Raw genomic sequence first — 16,725 nt, forward strand, 5'->3', positions numbered from 1 at the left:
ATCTGTAAGATAATACAGATAAATAAATGAAATAGTTAAAAGTTTCTAAATATAAATTTATTTTTCAGTATTTTAACAACATATTTTGATAAATCATTTTAATCATTAAATGGTGAACAGCAGAGTAATAATGAACAAAAATTTGAAAGATAAATATTAAAAGACAATTGTTAGCAAAACGCTAAAGAAAATACGACTGTAAACAATTTAAAAATTATTCATTGTTTTATTTAGTGTCTTGTATGAGTAAATATTTCTCTCGCAAATTTTTAATCAAATAAGTAGTTATTCACTAAGAATTCTATTTATAAAATTGAAAAAGTAAATTCCAGAGTTTTTTATTCATACAAACGATACATTAGAATATTCGTTTACATAAAATAAGTAGGTTACGTACGCAAATTAAAATGTTCTATTCACTTAAATGATATGGTTTATTTTTCAATTCACATAAATGAAACGTTTCCCGTCAGTGGGCACAACCCTTTTACCTGATGCCCGACCATTGACCCTTATCGCTCGTCCTCCTAGGTCGGAATTCACCGGAGTCGGTTTGCCAATACGTCCCGATAAGACCAGAGTTTGCACCGATTCTCCTACAGGGAAAAATGTCGTATGTTAATAACGAATAGTAAATTGTTGTAGTATAATTGTTATTTTACGAATAGATATACTTACGCTCTGCCGTATTCGGAGAAATCGGAATTAAACGAATGGCATAGACCAAATTCGGTACGCTGCAACTCGAATATTTCGCAACAGTTTACCTGTTTGAAGTTCCACCAGCAACCTCCGGGGAGAAATACTTCATCGCACGGCCTCATAACCTGTATAATAATCGTTTAAAATGTTTAATAATAATTACAACGTATACATAACAAAAAATAATAATATTATAATAATGATATTTATTATTAAATCAAATAAATATTAAAAAATAAATAATAATTGAAAAATATCTAATAGGTATCATTTACAATGATAGATCTTCAACAGGAGATAGATTCCAAATCAAGGAGAATAGTATACAGATTTAATTAAGGTATTTATTGTACTAAAGTAATAATATGACGTGTGAAATATGTAATATTGATATAAGTAAAAATATATTATAGACATTTTTGAAATTATTTATCTTTAAACTATGACTAATGCGAAATTGAAGAAATGTGTTTCCATAGGCTGTTCTCGTTTCAGGTACAATAACATTATACTGAGATTTATGACGAGTAAAGTAGATATGACTGGGAACAGCAATCTCTTCTTTCATAATATACATTAATTAATGTAAGTGTTTTAAATATAAGGATTTAAAGTTTAGAATATTTTACTCTTTGTATAAGTTAGAAGTATAATAAATTAAAAGCCTATTAAAAATAAATCTAAGTAAAGACCTTAAAGTTACTTCAAGATTGCAGAAATGAGTGTGGTATATATCTTTCCAAAATTAAATTTTATAAGGAATAATTAATTAAATGAGTGCTAAGAACATGCTATTTTAGGTTTTCATAGATGAAAACACCTTTATTTTTATTTTTCTAAAGAAGTGACTCGATTTAATATTTTACACTTTCATATGCATATAACACTAGAAATATAAGTTGTAAGACAGTTCAATGAATATATATTAATTTTATAGTTTTGAACTGTTACGTATTTTTTCCCCAAAAATAGATATATTTAGTTTAATCTTTGTTTATTGTTGATTAATATTGTCTAGCTAATTTTTAACAGTAATTAAACCATCTTCTGTAATTTTATATAAATTATTAACGCTTTCCGTTTTTCATAAAATAACATTATATCATTTGTAAAGCATTTATTTTTGCGTTTTAGTCAATTTCTTTTCAAATTTTTATATTTTTTTAGTATTTTCCCTAAAGTTAGTAACTAAATTGTCTAATTGTATATAATATGTTTGTAATTCAAATTGGTATGCATCCAAAATTAAAAGGTGTAGGTAAAGATATAGAATAACAATGTTGTAGGGATGGGAAATAATATTGAAATACAATGTTCTAATGCACGAGCTATGGTAATAATGAAATTATTAATAAAAAATGTCTATTCCTAAAGAAAAATAAGGAATAAAAAACAGTGAAAAAAATAATTACTGTCCTGAACAATACAGAAGTTATCAATATTTTGTTAAATCAAAATACTATTGTATGGTATTCCATTAAAAGATATAATAATTCATCCTTAATTTTTCAAGCTTAATAAGAATTATTTCAATTAATAATTGTATACTACCAAGATCAATAATTTTATCAGATTTTAAAGTTCTATTGTTAAATTTATTTTAATTATTATCAGTTTTTTTTATATAATATGCTAAATTTAATCAAGCACTTGTCACACTTTTATTGTCGTTTTAAAATTCCTAATTTATTATAACTGGAATTGTATTAAGTTTAAAAACATTGCGGATCGAAATTAAATTTATATTTTACATTCAACACACGATATCATTATATAGATTGTGAAACAATTTTATCGCACTCACAATGACAATAGCAAATAAATCATTGGGTACGAACTTTAGATTAAACCTGATAAAATTCAAAATATCTACGTTCAGGTCAGAGGTCTATATGATATTATTGATTAAAGATTACAATGTTTAAAATAAATATGAACTATACAATTTGCAGAGGAGATAATAAATCATTAAATATATTTTTTTAAATAATATTATCCAACGAAGAATTTACAACAGCTTAATATATCAGTATAAATAAGGTGTAATGCAAAGTTAAATTTATTAAACGTGTTACCGGTATGTTTTGTTACTCGCAGCACATCAAAATATGTACAAAATATCACATAATTCCACGGTATTATTTGAACTAGGCTTCAGAAAACGTAAATAAATTTTGTGTTGATTACCTTCAGTAATAGTTCGGTGAGGTTTAGATGGTTAATCTTGGGGAGTTCTGTTACGTTCAATAGCACGTCAAAATCGTCGAAATCTCCATACGTTATCACCGAGAACGTTTTCAACAATTTTCTCACGACAGGCAACAAGTTTGGATCAATTCCCGGCAAGTCTCTATGAATATACGTCATAAACATAAAAAATCAGTAGATAACGATTTTGAAAATTTACGAAATCATAAAGATTTTAATAACTATTTGTACACAATACACATAAGTACATGATTTTTACAATTTTTCAGATATTTTTTTTAACATTGTTTTTTTTTTTTGACGTTATATTTAACACTTATAACCATGCAGTCACGCATAGCACAGAGTCGTGTATATAATAGTTAATAATTATTTGCAATATTTCAGAATCGGGTTGCAACCCAGAAAAATTATTGTAGATCACACACAGGATTTTTTTAAAAGCATTTTAAGTTATTGCCGCCTGACTTAATGCAAATGAATGATATTACCGTTCGGTCAATCCCATAACCCGTGTCCAGTCCACCCTCGAGCTATCACATATCACCAGCATCGGAAACGCTATGTCGGCGTAGCTTAAAAATGTCGTCTCAACCACCGTATCAATCGAACTCTCGCTGTACGTCTTCCACGATTCGAAGATCGCGTAAGTGGCGAACAGGACGGCGCACATGACAGTTATCGTCCAAAACACTCTGTAAATTGCGATGCTCGTGAAAGTGATATAATATGCATTGCGATGATCTGACGATTTTATTATATTACAATCCTATCGTTTAAATACGTATCCAGTGTCCATAAGTTTATATATATATATATAGTATAAGTTGAACTTAGGTTCATAAAATTGAAAAATTTTATTTACTACTTTCAATCAATCGCGATATCGCCAAATTATATAAATTGAAATTACACAAATAGTTTTTTTGTTTAACAATATTGTTATTTAAAATTATGCGTAAATAACAATTTTTAAAGTCTTGTAATGATAAAAAGACATAAATTCGTATTTTTTAGAGGCTTTTATCTTATTTTTTTAAGTCATTTAAACCCACGCGTCGTAAAGTAAGATACAAAAAACGGGTAGTGTATATACATATTTACCAGGGTAATGTAAACCTTATCCATATTAGAAAGGTAAATGTATATAATATATATTAGCCAGCTAATTTATGCACTAGCCGATGTGTTGTGGATAAAATATTAAGGCTTGTTAATACGATCATTTAGATACTCTGTTAAACGTAAAGATACATAGATACTATAACCATAAAATGATTATGTTGGTATAAAGGTCAACAATTTTCCATCGTCCAACAGTTCAAATAGTTTAATTATACAATATAATATGTGATATTGTTCTAATAGCAAAAACTAAAACATAATTAAAAAAAATAATAATAATTGAATACTGTGTTATATGTAATTTAACTTTGTAACATGCAACACTATATTACCAACACAAGTTCTGCTTAAAGGTAATATGTATAAACAATATTTTGTTTGTCTTAAATATTATTTATTACATAATTATTAGTGTATAAATAACTCTAATAATTTATTAGATTATTAATTTTTATTATATCGTAGTTATTATTATCTTTAAATGTGTGTACTTCATTCACTCAGCCATAACGTAAAAAAGTATCCGGATAATTTACCAAATAAACATTTTTCGAACAATATTTTTTACTTTATCCAATATTATAGATACGAACAGTGTTTACCTTAACCGGACGATATAATATACATTACACATCTTTCGAACTTTACTCGCGTCATAGTATGTGACAGTGACGTTGCACAGTGTGCAACAACATCAACGCCGTTTTAAATATATTATTTCGTTTTCGTTTTAATTTTTTAATTTTTTTTTTTCCCAATTACCAATGTCATTGAAATAATATTTTAACACTTCAAACAAATGCGATTTACAGTATGAGTTATAAAGGCTAAATCCCCATCGACGATTTGTGACTAAAAAAATGTGCGCTCGAGGAGCCGTAATACCGACTTTTCTCCAGTACTCCGGTCATTCCGGATAATGTGATTGAGGCCGTGCAGCGAACACTGATCGCAAATGTCGTCCAAAATATTTTTCCACACGTTCGCGCCGCGTTTTACGCCGGACGCGCGGGGCGATCTGTTCCTGTACCGCACCAGTTCGACTCTCCTGGACACGGACGTCTGTTTGGCGCTCATATTCGCGACGACGAATAAATGAATTATAAGACCGCCCGCGGCTGATCGAGTCCGTCGGTATTACTCAACCACGATATATAGATGTATACATAAACTACGATATAGTGAACGAACCTTTTCAAAATTATAATAATTACACGTCGTGCAAAACGATTTCCTATAAATATTATATTATAAAATATCAAGTTATATTCATACCATATTTTATTGTCGTATTTTTCCGTTTGAACTTCCGTTATACACGTTTCGGTATATATGCATATGATATTATGATATATTCAATAATATAATATATATATATATACCTATACGTTTTACAGGACGTGACAACCTAAGTTTATGGTGTACGATGCATAATATAATATACTATTATTATTTGTATTGTGCACATACAATGCTATACTTTTCTGTCTGGTTTTCCGGTAAAAGAAATTCGGTCGTATAGGAAAAATAATAAATTTGTGGTGTACAGAATATTAATATATACTTTGGATATATTGTGTTTCGACTTTTGGGTTTTGATTGATGCGTTTCGCCGGGCACTTTTCGAACCGGCGTTTGAACAAATAACAAATGTCATAAATGCAAAATTATTTTATTTTGCTGTCATGATATGATAATGATATATTTAAGTATAATAAAATTGTACTTAAAAGCAATATATAATATGTCATCATTTCGTATAACATCTTATAAAGTCTTAGCTATTTCTGTGTAGAGACCAATAACTCAAACGATTACGAGCGTGTAGGCGTTATTATTGACGGTAGAATAATAAAGTATTTTTCCTCTTGAATTTTTCTTTACTTTGGAATATAATGTCCAAGATATTAGAAAAATACTGGTTGATAACACACTGGACGACGACGAGAAAATAGTGTGAAGAGTTTTTGATTGAAATGCGATCTATTTGTTAATTGGTTAGTGGTTGATTAAAAAGTTTGAAGCTGGTTGGAGGATGTTAAACATCGATATGATGATAATAGATCCATGCGATTTCATCGAGTTCATCTGCTCTATACATTTTTAAACTAGAGAAATAAAGTTCGATATTTATTTTGCAGTGGATATTCGATACTGGTATGAAATTTTGATTTATTTTTCTGATAAAAATTTAATAATTAGTTATTATGTAATATTTCCATTGTAAATGATATTTTTTTTCTATAAGCATTTCGATCGTGATTACGGTGCATAAAAGTTTGAATTAGTTACTCGAATTTCAAATGTGTATGACAACTAATTTCAAAGATAAAAATGATTAATTTAATTTGTATTGAATTAAATATTCAAAAATGGTTTTTTATTTGTGATGTTACAAATAGGTATAAAGTAAAACGGTTCGCATTTTTTTTTTTTATACTCGAGCGTTCGTTTTGAATTAATCGTTTCTAAGAGAGCATTCCCTAGTTACGAGTACAATACAACTAATTATGAAGATACATTCAATAGATTTTTATTAATTATTAAAATTACCTAATTTATTTTTTGAAATAAGTTAATGATATAGTTATATGCAGTAATTTTACTGTAGTATTTATCATAACAGCATTAAGATTTTTATTAATCGACACATAAATACTCATAATCGCTTCCATCGTATCGCTGTTACTACCATAATTTGGATTTCAAATTTTTGATTAGACCAGGTAAAATTGTACGAAAATGCACCTATTTGTGTTGATATCTTGGCGCACACTTCGGGTCCACAAGGTTATACGATGATATTTATCATAACAAAAATATGTTTTTGTGCAGTTTTGTCTTTTATAATCTATTTTTCGTTACAGTACTAAGATAAAAACTGATGCATATTATAACAACGTTACTATAGCTAAAAATATGGGTTCACAAACAAATTCTCGATAAACAATTCTATGATTCATTGTTTTTGGTGCAATTGAAAACATTTATAATTTTTTTTTTTTAACGTAACAAGTTATTTATAGAAAATAACGTGGACGGATGTGTGCAATGAAAATTTTGTGTAGCGACTTTTTTCATCTGGTTATTATTTTTAATTTATTATTTTTAAAGGTTATATGTATCACTTTGTCTTTGAAGAAAATAAGCAAAAAGTAATATATATCAACATGCTGACTTTATATTAATAATATTTAAATATTACGCTTTATCGTGTTAATTCGTGTACGTCGGTTATTTAAAAAAAAAAAAAAAACAAATTTGTATGACGGCGTTGTGTACAGGCAATATCGGTACACGTTTGTACGTTTTTTGTTATTATTACTTATCACCCATTATCAATCTGCGAATGAATTTTGTATTTTGATTACAATATGTTTTATTTCCCGTTGTTTTAATCTGGGACTGAGTCTGGTATTGATTATTTTGACTAAGGATTCTTGATATTTTTTTAGCCGCTACTCCAATCCACCAAAATTAAGTCTTGGTGGGTGGATCATTTTATTTGATCTTATATCAATCATTTCATTATAATAAATAGTGTTGAATTCACAAAAAATGAATTATATCCATGTAATTCCGTCTACTACTTTTGAATAGGTAAATATTCAGACGGTGTATGAAAATCGTATACGGTAGGATTTTTTAAAAAGAAAAAGTTAAAAAAAAAATAATTAAAATTAATAAATTCAATTTTACTTGCATCAATTTACACTAAATCATCAAGTACCTAGTATAAATGTGTTATTTAAAATAAAAGTAGCTTTTAGATCATTAAAAAAAAAAATCCAAAACTAAATTTCAAGGACTCTTGTATAAGCACCTACTCTCTTAAGTTCACCAACTACCGATTAAAAATGCCTGATTTAAAACATTTAATGGCCTATACTAAATATTTGTTCCATTCACTGTTTGACAAGTAATGTGTATTTTGGAACAGATGAGTTATACTTTTAAAACCACACAGTAGCCAGTACTGAATCATTTAAAAATTAACTTTTACGCACTGCAAAATATTTTATAAACTCGTTAAAACAATAATAATTTAGTGTCATTGAAACTGAAATTATTGCAATATCCGAAATTGATTAAAATTGGTTGGAGAGTGATTAGCCCCTTATAAAAACAAATAACATTTTTTTTTTCAGACACATTTTATATGGCCGTAAAAAGTAAAATATACATTGTATATTATAATATAACGAGTATTTTCATTAAGAAAATGTCTTGTTTTCCTTGAAGTCACTTTTGAACGGCAACCGAATGACAATTTTTAAAATTAAAACCAGAAAGTCTGCTTTTGTTACACAATTGGTTTAAATTTAATAAATTCAATAACCATTTCAGGTATATGAAAAAAAAATGGAGGTGGACAATTTAACTAGAAAACTTTTTAAATAAAAATGAGATATTTGAATATTATTTAATTGCCGTTAAAACAAATTTGTAGGGATATTGCAGCAGATTTTTAAACCTTAAGTATTTAAAATGTATATTGAAAATATAAAATATAATGTCATCATTATAAAATCAATACATTCATCTCTGCGCTCAGTATATTAAACTAAATAATTTAGTAATATTATCTTTAATGGTATTTTTATAAAAGCTGTTCGATCGTATAGCGAGAAAATATTTTTATTGAATTTTAAGTAGTCCCTTTCACCGTCCAATAATATTACATGATTGCTACCCGGTTACCTATCGGTTACCTGCACACGGAAAATATAACTGAGTATAAGTCTGATATTGCAGCATGAAACGATCGCGAATCACAAAGACGTTTTTTAGTCTTTATAGTCCGCACAAAAACATACGCAAGTATGTGAATAGTAAAGTTCATCCGTCTTTCGGATTTTTTTTTTAGCTTTGTAACTCAGATATTACAGCGGTGGCGTTTTAACGGTTCGCAGAAAAAAAAACGATGGAAAAATACTCTTTAATAAAATCAACACCGCCGTTTTCCCTTTTTTGTATACTCTATGTGTATAGAATTTAGGTTCTTTCCGTTAATCCATTAAAGACATAATAAGTGTGTGTATTTTTTTTTTTTTTATCTCTCAGTTGAATTTAAAAGGGAATGGATTTTCTTTCTTCTATTTTATTTTAATCACATTTAATAATATCAAGTAATATTTTAGTACGCTTCTTAAATTATGTTAAAAAGTCTCATTTCGTTCACGACCAGTTTGTATAGTGATGGCGCTTCACGATGGTGCGTTTCGACGATATATTACGTATATTATACATATTTATATTTAGTTTTTCCCGAGCTTTATTCGGTAATTTATATCCATATAATGTAGAGAACGTTCATTTGTCTGTCAAACTAGATACATGGATTTACACATAATAATATAATATTAGAATATATATATATATACGCACGCACCGTCGTATACGTTATAGGACGGTGAAATATTATTACATCCATCTAATAATAATGGTTTACTTTGCAAATTACATTTTTCCGCTCGCTTACAATACACTATAGTATCATTGTAGGTTACACTAATGACTGCATTGAATTATATTATTATGTATACGTGATGAAATATTGATTTAAGACTCGTTTTTGTTTGTTATCCATTCCCGAGTTCATAGTATATTATATGTATACTGTTTGTGTAAACCTTGGGCGAAAGCGCACGCAAAATCAATCGTTCGAAAATTCTACGACAAAAAGTGTAGGTGTGATGAAATTTAAATTTGGCTTAAAAATGTATAAATTAATAGACTTTAGCTGTCGTCGGGTGACGAAAAACCAAAGCACGCTCCCAAAACACTGTAATTATATATTAATGTATATACGACAGGAAATATCTATTAAGTCACTTAACTCAATCCTAGAGTATAGTGCGATTGTACGAGATTTCCACGCTGCTGGTCACTACTCTCGTAAGCTTTAAAGGATATAGAGACGGTTCTTGCGGTTTTCTCAGTCGTGTATCCCGTATTCCTTATTAGTCGCATGGATATTATCTAGTTTCCAATGTGCTTAATTTCACACGCTAGGCTCAGACGTTTTTCAAGAAATCCTTCTTGAATTAACAAACATTTTAATACAAAAAAAAATATTCATCCTTCCGTATCTCAATAATATATTTTAAAGTTGCTCAGCGTACAACTAAAAAGCCTGTTCATTTTATATTCATCATTGCACTACCAAATACAAGTGCAATGAACTTATTAGGTGGCTAATGCATCGTACCAATACTGATCACTCTTTTAAAATATATATCTGTTTTAAGTTTATTTTTTATGTATTATTTATAAAATCGCTTAACTTGTAAATTAAATCCAATCTCTAAAATGTATATTCATGTAAGAAAAAAAGGTAGTCGTAAAAATGTTTATCCTTTAATAGTAATATTTCTAAAAATTTTAATATTACAACAATTTTAATTATGTATAATCCTATCACCGTGTATATTAACTAATAATATAATACAGTCGACTGAATATCAAAAACATGTTGCTAAACAATGATATTCATTGTATTGTACATTATAAGATTGTACTTTACACGCTAGCTGAGTAAAACGACTTTAGTACATAATATATTTTTAAATAGAAAAAATACAAGTTTTTAGTTTTGTATTTTCTATCAGTAAATACAAATTTGTTCGTAACTGAAAATCTGCATTACACAGTGCTTTAAAGGAATTCGATTTTACTAATTAATGTATAAACCCGAACGTCGATACAACACTAAATTCACTTAATTTCCATCGTGGTCGTTTGCTTAACCATTTTATTTTAGCTGTTCCGTGTAATAAAATAAATATTTTTATTATTAATACGAAATCAACCAATTCAACGTTATTATAATATGATTAAACCTTCGTAAAATAAAAATATGTAGACATAGGTACAATTATAAAATGTATTTCAAAAGATAAATTTAATATTAAAGCAGCTGGGACTGTACTTCCTTCATATGTGTTTTGATTTATAAAACACGAAAATTACAATTTTGTTTGATAACTTTATATTTCAACATACGTCATCTTTAAAATTGAAAACCATTCATTTTGAATTTTAAACTAATATGTATAACAAGCATAAAAAACATTGTTTACCTTTTATAATACGATTGCAATGTACTTTTAATTATTGTATAAAGTAGCTATATGAAATCTAATAAAGGTATTATATAAATCTATAAATTAATTTAGAAAAATACAAATCTCAATTACATAATAGTTTTAAAAATTAACTATAACTGATAATCATTTCAATGAGTGAAACGTTGGACGATTTTGTTTTGATATCGACGGTTCAACCAATAGTCGTACAAACGAAACGTCATAAAATTTATAAATTCAACGGCACTGATCAGCGATGCACCGAGAAAAAGTCCACAAACTCCTCCGTAACCGACTGAAAATGAAAAAAAATATTATATGTTTTTCTGGCTGACAATATAAACTTATACAACGTATGTATAATTTAATAATAATAATAATAATTAATTTTGGGCAAGGCAGTAGTATAAAAGATGTTGACTTATTTTATATACTGCAACAATAATTACCAATACCATTGAAGATGACCTCTTATTGATCATTTAATAAAAGCAAATTATATTTCTAAAAAATTATGATAATTATAATTATAATACATTTATCTTAAGCTAATAATGCATGTAAAGTAAACAGAAAATAAATAATTGTATATACATTTGAAATTAATTATAAATACATTATTCTCATGGACAAAAAAATAGATGGTATTATGTAAAAATGCAACCACTTATAATATTATGTAATCTATTGAACTTGTTTAAATAACGTATAATATAACCATTTTTTTTAAAAAAAAAATTTTTTTTTTAAATTTAATATGTTTAATTTTTTTGATATACAGTCATGAAGTCTAATGGTACTTATGACATAATCAATATTATTACATACAATTTTAAAAGGTATCTATATAAAATTGATAAAACATAAGTAAAATTTTAGAAATTTTGATAAAATTGAAAGAGATAAGTTGCTCATTGACCAATATATATATATATTTGTAATATTAACTATTATATTAACAATAAATCTAAACTACATATGAGGAAAATTGAAAACTATAAACATAAAACTATATTGGTATATCTTGGTTTTAGTATATTTTTATGTTCACAGAAAAATTGACACAGATAAAATGTTAGGTTAGAATAGGTATACTTCATACTTTTTGAACTAGTTCACACTAAACGGACAATCTACTACACTTAAAATTGTCCTAATATTTCCAGAAAATAATCACCGAAATATTCATCAGATTCGGTGTACCGGTTTTGAAAACTATATACGATACAAACATATTAATATTTTATTAGTTTAACAAAAATTAATAAAATTAATAGTATGTTTATAGTTATTTACTGTTAATTTATTTAAAAAATTCGCTATAAAAACAAATGATACACTGTGTCGACCGCTAAAAAAATAAATGGTATAGATTAGTCGTAGAGTATATGGGTATATGATTTAATTTTTTTTTAGTTATGTAACCGATTTTCATTTATTTAAATAAACAAAAACATATCCGATATCCGTGTGCCAAAAATAAATGCATTTTCATATGAGATTTGAAAAAATAATCTTTAAAAACACCCTCCGAGTCTTAAGTAATATATTATAGTACCTATAAATGTATTAATTAGTCCCTGGATAATATTGAAGTTAACATTTTGCAATTAAAATATTATAATATTATTATGATTAATAATAATATAATAGTGTATACTGATTTTTTAGTAATTTTATATTTTACATTTTTATCGTTATAATATGATTATTGGTTATTATGACCTATTTTTCTTGTATGAATATTATATACCAATATAATAATATCGTATTCTTTAGTCTAAGGTTAATTTTTTTTCATACATCTACATGCTTATGCTTATATCATTGAAAATTTTAATATAACTTGCCACTTATATTATAATATGATATATTTTTCTTTTAAAAAAAAAGGTTCGAGAATGACTAACATACAAGGTGTATCAAAAAAGTTTGCAGACATAAAATTTAAGTGTCAAAATGTCATTTAAATAGGTAGGTATCTATATAGTATTATACAGACAAAAGTTCTTTATTTTCAACGATTCAACGATCTCCTATTAAAAATGAATTAATTATTTCATAATAATGACTTATTAGGTCATATGCTGACTAAACCGTTGAGACGAGAAGGAAAAATAATTTTGTAGGCAATATACTAATATACATAATAATACCTCGAAAATTAAATTTCTATAGTATACTGTATGACTATTTTACCACGAGCAAAACAGCGTCTTAAATAACATAATGAAGGACATTTTTAAATTTATAGAGCATAGAAATTTTATTGATGAAAAAATTAAGCAGCAAAAATTTATAATATCGATACGCTACAAATCTCTAAATGTCTATAAACACTGTTTTCGTCTGCGGGAGAGTCCAGTGCAGTGTCGTCCGTCCACTCATTCAATTATTATTTCAATAAAACAATTAGGTTGTAGTAATTAGGTAATTATGATAATATTATATATTATTTTATATTCACCCAAAGCGTTCATAAAGTCAAACACCAAATCCGTTTCGTACAGGAAGCACGTAGACCTATGAAAGAAAACGTCAATTGTAATTTGGTCGGCGCTCGATCTGAAAGCAACAGAAAAAAAAATGTCATTTTGTATTTAATAAACGACATTAGGTACTGTATTATTATTATTATTATTATTATTATTATACTATGTGAACAATTTTGGTATGGGGAGAGGGGAGTAAAATAAGTATAACAATAAAACATTTTTACCGTAAATAAACAAAATATAATTGTTATGATATTATCAAAAAAGTGACATAAATCTTATTCATAAAAACCATGAAATGAATTATGACGTGGTGTCAATTAAAACGTTATCAGCTATCTCTAATATGGTCAGGTTAACGGTGACAGATTATTACTTAACGAGGGAATTTGAGGAGATTTAAATGTTAATAATATTTTACAACACACTTAGTTATATTGAGTGCAATTTATTTAACGTATATTGAGATTTAATATTTATATAATACATTTTACTTTACCGATTACCTGGTAGCAGGCAAATAAAATGAAACTACTTTGACACACAACTATGAGAGATAAAACTATAAGCAGAACAAACGATTATAATTATTTTAAATTTTATTAAATAATCAAAATATGGTTTTACCAATAGTACGGCTCTGTGAGAATAAAGAATGAACTAATATATGACACACGCGTCTATCCGTCTAGATCACTGGTCTGAAGCCTTGTTGGACTCGCAACCCACGTAAGCTTTGTAAAACATCTAAAATTGCTTAATGCTTTGCAGTAGTACTATTACTATTTATTATTAACTGAATACAATACAACATTTTTTAAACTGTATTTTTATTTATTAATTTTCTAAGTTAAAAATTAAAAGTTTAAAAAATAATTTTTACCTTATATAATTTTATAAATTTTATTTTTATTTTAAAAATAAGACTTATAGCGATCCAATTTTAAAGTTTACACGACCCACTGGTTAAACACCATTGGTCTAGATTACATACTATATAGTCTATAATAGTAAAATATATTTACTTTAATGGAGAGTTAAATTATCGAGTAATTTGTTTATGAGACGGTTTTTTTTTAAACATTTAAGGGAAGTTTTTAACTCTAATAAACCTCCCAGTATGCGTGTCTGGACGAATTCGTAGAATATAATATTGTCGTAAATGTGCCTTTCAGTAATATACTTGTATTTTATACTGAAATGACCAAAATACCATAAATTACCAGGCTTTAGATTGGATTTAAAGAATACAGTTAGACATTGTGAATATAAAAACGTCATATACACTTTTTTAAACATTTTTAGATATCATTTTTCATTTTTATAACGTCATTGTTTCGTAACGAAAAATATTTCCATATTTGTACACGCTGTATAAATTTGCACCAAAAAATGTTTATTATTGAATGAGATAATGACATGGCTTATAAATTATGTTTAGTTTGAAATTCGTATCCTTTATTATTGTAAATACTTATCAAATAAGAAAAACCGGTGAAGCCGTTCTACTATTAGTGGGCCACTCAAAAAATGGATATTTCAAATTTAAATTTGATGACATATCATCGTATACAAAAAATACTCTGATCGGTAGTGTTCTAAGGACGTTTTTAATTAATTTATATCACTATTATAGTATTTTGTTTTTCTATTGGTTTTGCTAATTTTTCTGAAAACAAATTGCATTATTATTAACGGTTAGAGCATTTGCTGGATATAAATAGCTTAAAATATTTCTAAGAACTCTGAAAGAATTGCTTATAATAAATAATAACGGGCATGACGTAGAGCAGTAAACACATCAATTGTCTGACGGCGTTGATGTTAAGCTGATTGCTAGTTCCTGGTGTGCGTTCCTCGTAACACACACGCCATGTACCATCTAACTATAATCATCGGGATAAAAATAGTATCTAGCTAAAATATTTCCTAGTAAAACTAATAATAATAATAATAATATTCGTAGCGGTGTAAATAATTTCAACAGAATAGCTAAAATCTTTCTTTTTGTTTAAATATTTTATTCTATAGACATTTTAACTTTAAATATCTGTGAATATTGAATACACGAAATACAAGAAATCTTAGTATTATTGATATATTATGCTCATTATAACTATTTACAATTCAAACAGAAAAAATATCAGACATTTCATAAAGTAATGAGTGTATCGCGTATATTATAAGAAAATGCTTACGTTTCGTTTAACACAACGATGTTGGACTGGTACTTTTGACTGCGACAATCACCCGGACATCTACATCTAAGATTCGAGGATAAATTTTTATCGCGATCCACGATGTTGATAAAACTTGCTGAAAACGACGTTTCGACAATTAATTTTTATGTTACGATGAATAAACGAAACAATTTATAACAACACTCATCGTATGTAATGGTGCTAAACACCTTTAACACGATGAAACGGATCGTTTTATTTTATGTTTTATATAACAGGAGTGGCCAAATTGCGACTCGTGAGCCACATGTGGCTCTCGTCATTGTCAGATAAGGCTCGCGTCTTATATATAAAATTAAAATTTACTTATTATATTATTAATATTTTTAATTTACATTTTTTATATAAACAATTTTTACATTTATAAAAATTATCAAATTACATAAAATGTATCTATTAATTTTTTATCTATACGTATCATTGTATTTGTACATATTATGACCCACGAACCTATTCATGTGGGCCACCCTTGTTATATAATATTATAATATAAAGGTGGTTTTTGAAGTTTTTAAAAAAAAATGTTAAACATATTTTATTTGAAATGAAATTTCGTTAGATGTGTTGTAAAACGAATTTTGTAGTTTTCGGTTATAATAAGTCAACCCAACTCCTTCACGTGACTCTAAGTAAAAATTTTTTATTTTATATTACGGTATGGCAACTAGGTGGTATCATCAAGAATTCAGACTCGACTGTGATATCATATAATATATTTATAAGAATTATTATAATCACATTACAACGTGTGGCCGCACCAATCGTTTTCTTGCGTATAGTTTAAATTTTTTGTTTTTCAAGAGGAAAAAACGTTTATCTAGTGTCTATTTAAGCTTTTTTACACTTTGTCTATGAATTAATATTTTT

At 27.1% G+C, this 16,725-nt stretch overlaps 2 protein-coding genes across 2 annotated transcripts in view; both read right to left on the bottom strand.

Moving 5' to 3' along the window:
• Positions 1–2,064: 2,064 nt before the first annotated feature.
• LOC113552652 lies at positions 2,065–3,583 on the bottom strand. The gene is made up of 3 exons (XM_026955498.1): positions 3,402–3,583; positions 2,890–3,052; positions 2,065–2,070 (listed from the first exon to the last, which is right to left on the bottom strand). The coding sequence occupies exons 1-3, from the start codon at positions 3,581–3,583 to the stop codon at positions 2,065–2,067; spliced, it is 351 nt and encodes a 116-aa protein (XP_026811299.1).
• Positions 3,584–11,272: 7,689 nt separating this feature from the next.
• The window catches only part of LOC113554287 (pickpocket protein 19-like), a 68,214-nt gene continuing 62,761 nt past the window's right edge, over positions 11,273–16,725 (bottom strand). The window contains exons 9-11 of the mRNA XM_026958053.1: positions 15,817–15,934; positions 13,591–13,688; positions 11,273–11,418 (exon numbers count right to left, since the gene is read on the bottom strand). Coding sequence (XP_026813854.1) covers positions 11,273–11,418; positions 13,591–13,688; positions 15,817–15,934 — 362 coding nt within the window. The remainder of the gene's footprint in view (positions 11,419–13,590; positions 13,689–15,816; positions 15,935–16,725) is intronic.

This window comes from Rhopalosiphum maidis, chromosome 2 (assembly GCF_003676215.2).
Source record: "Rhopalosiphum maidis isolate BTI-1 chromosome 2, ASM367621v3, whole genome shotgun sequence".
NCBI lineage: Eukaryota > Metazoa > Arthropoda > Insecta > Hemiptera > Aphididae > Rhopalosiphum > Rhopalosiphum maidis.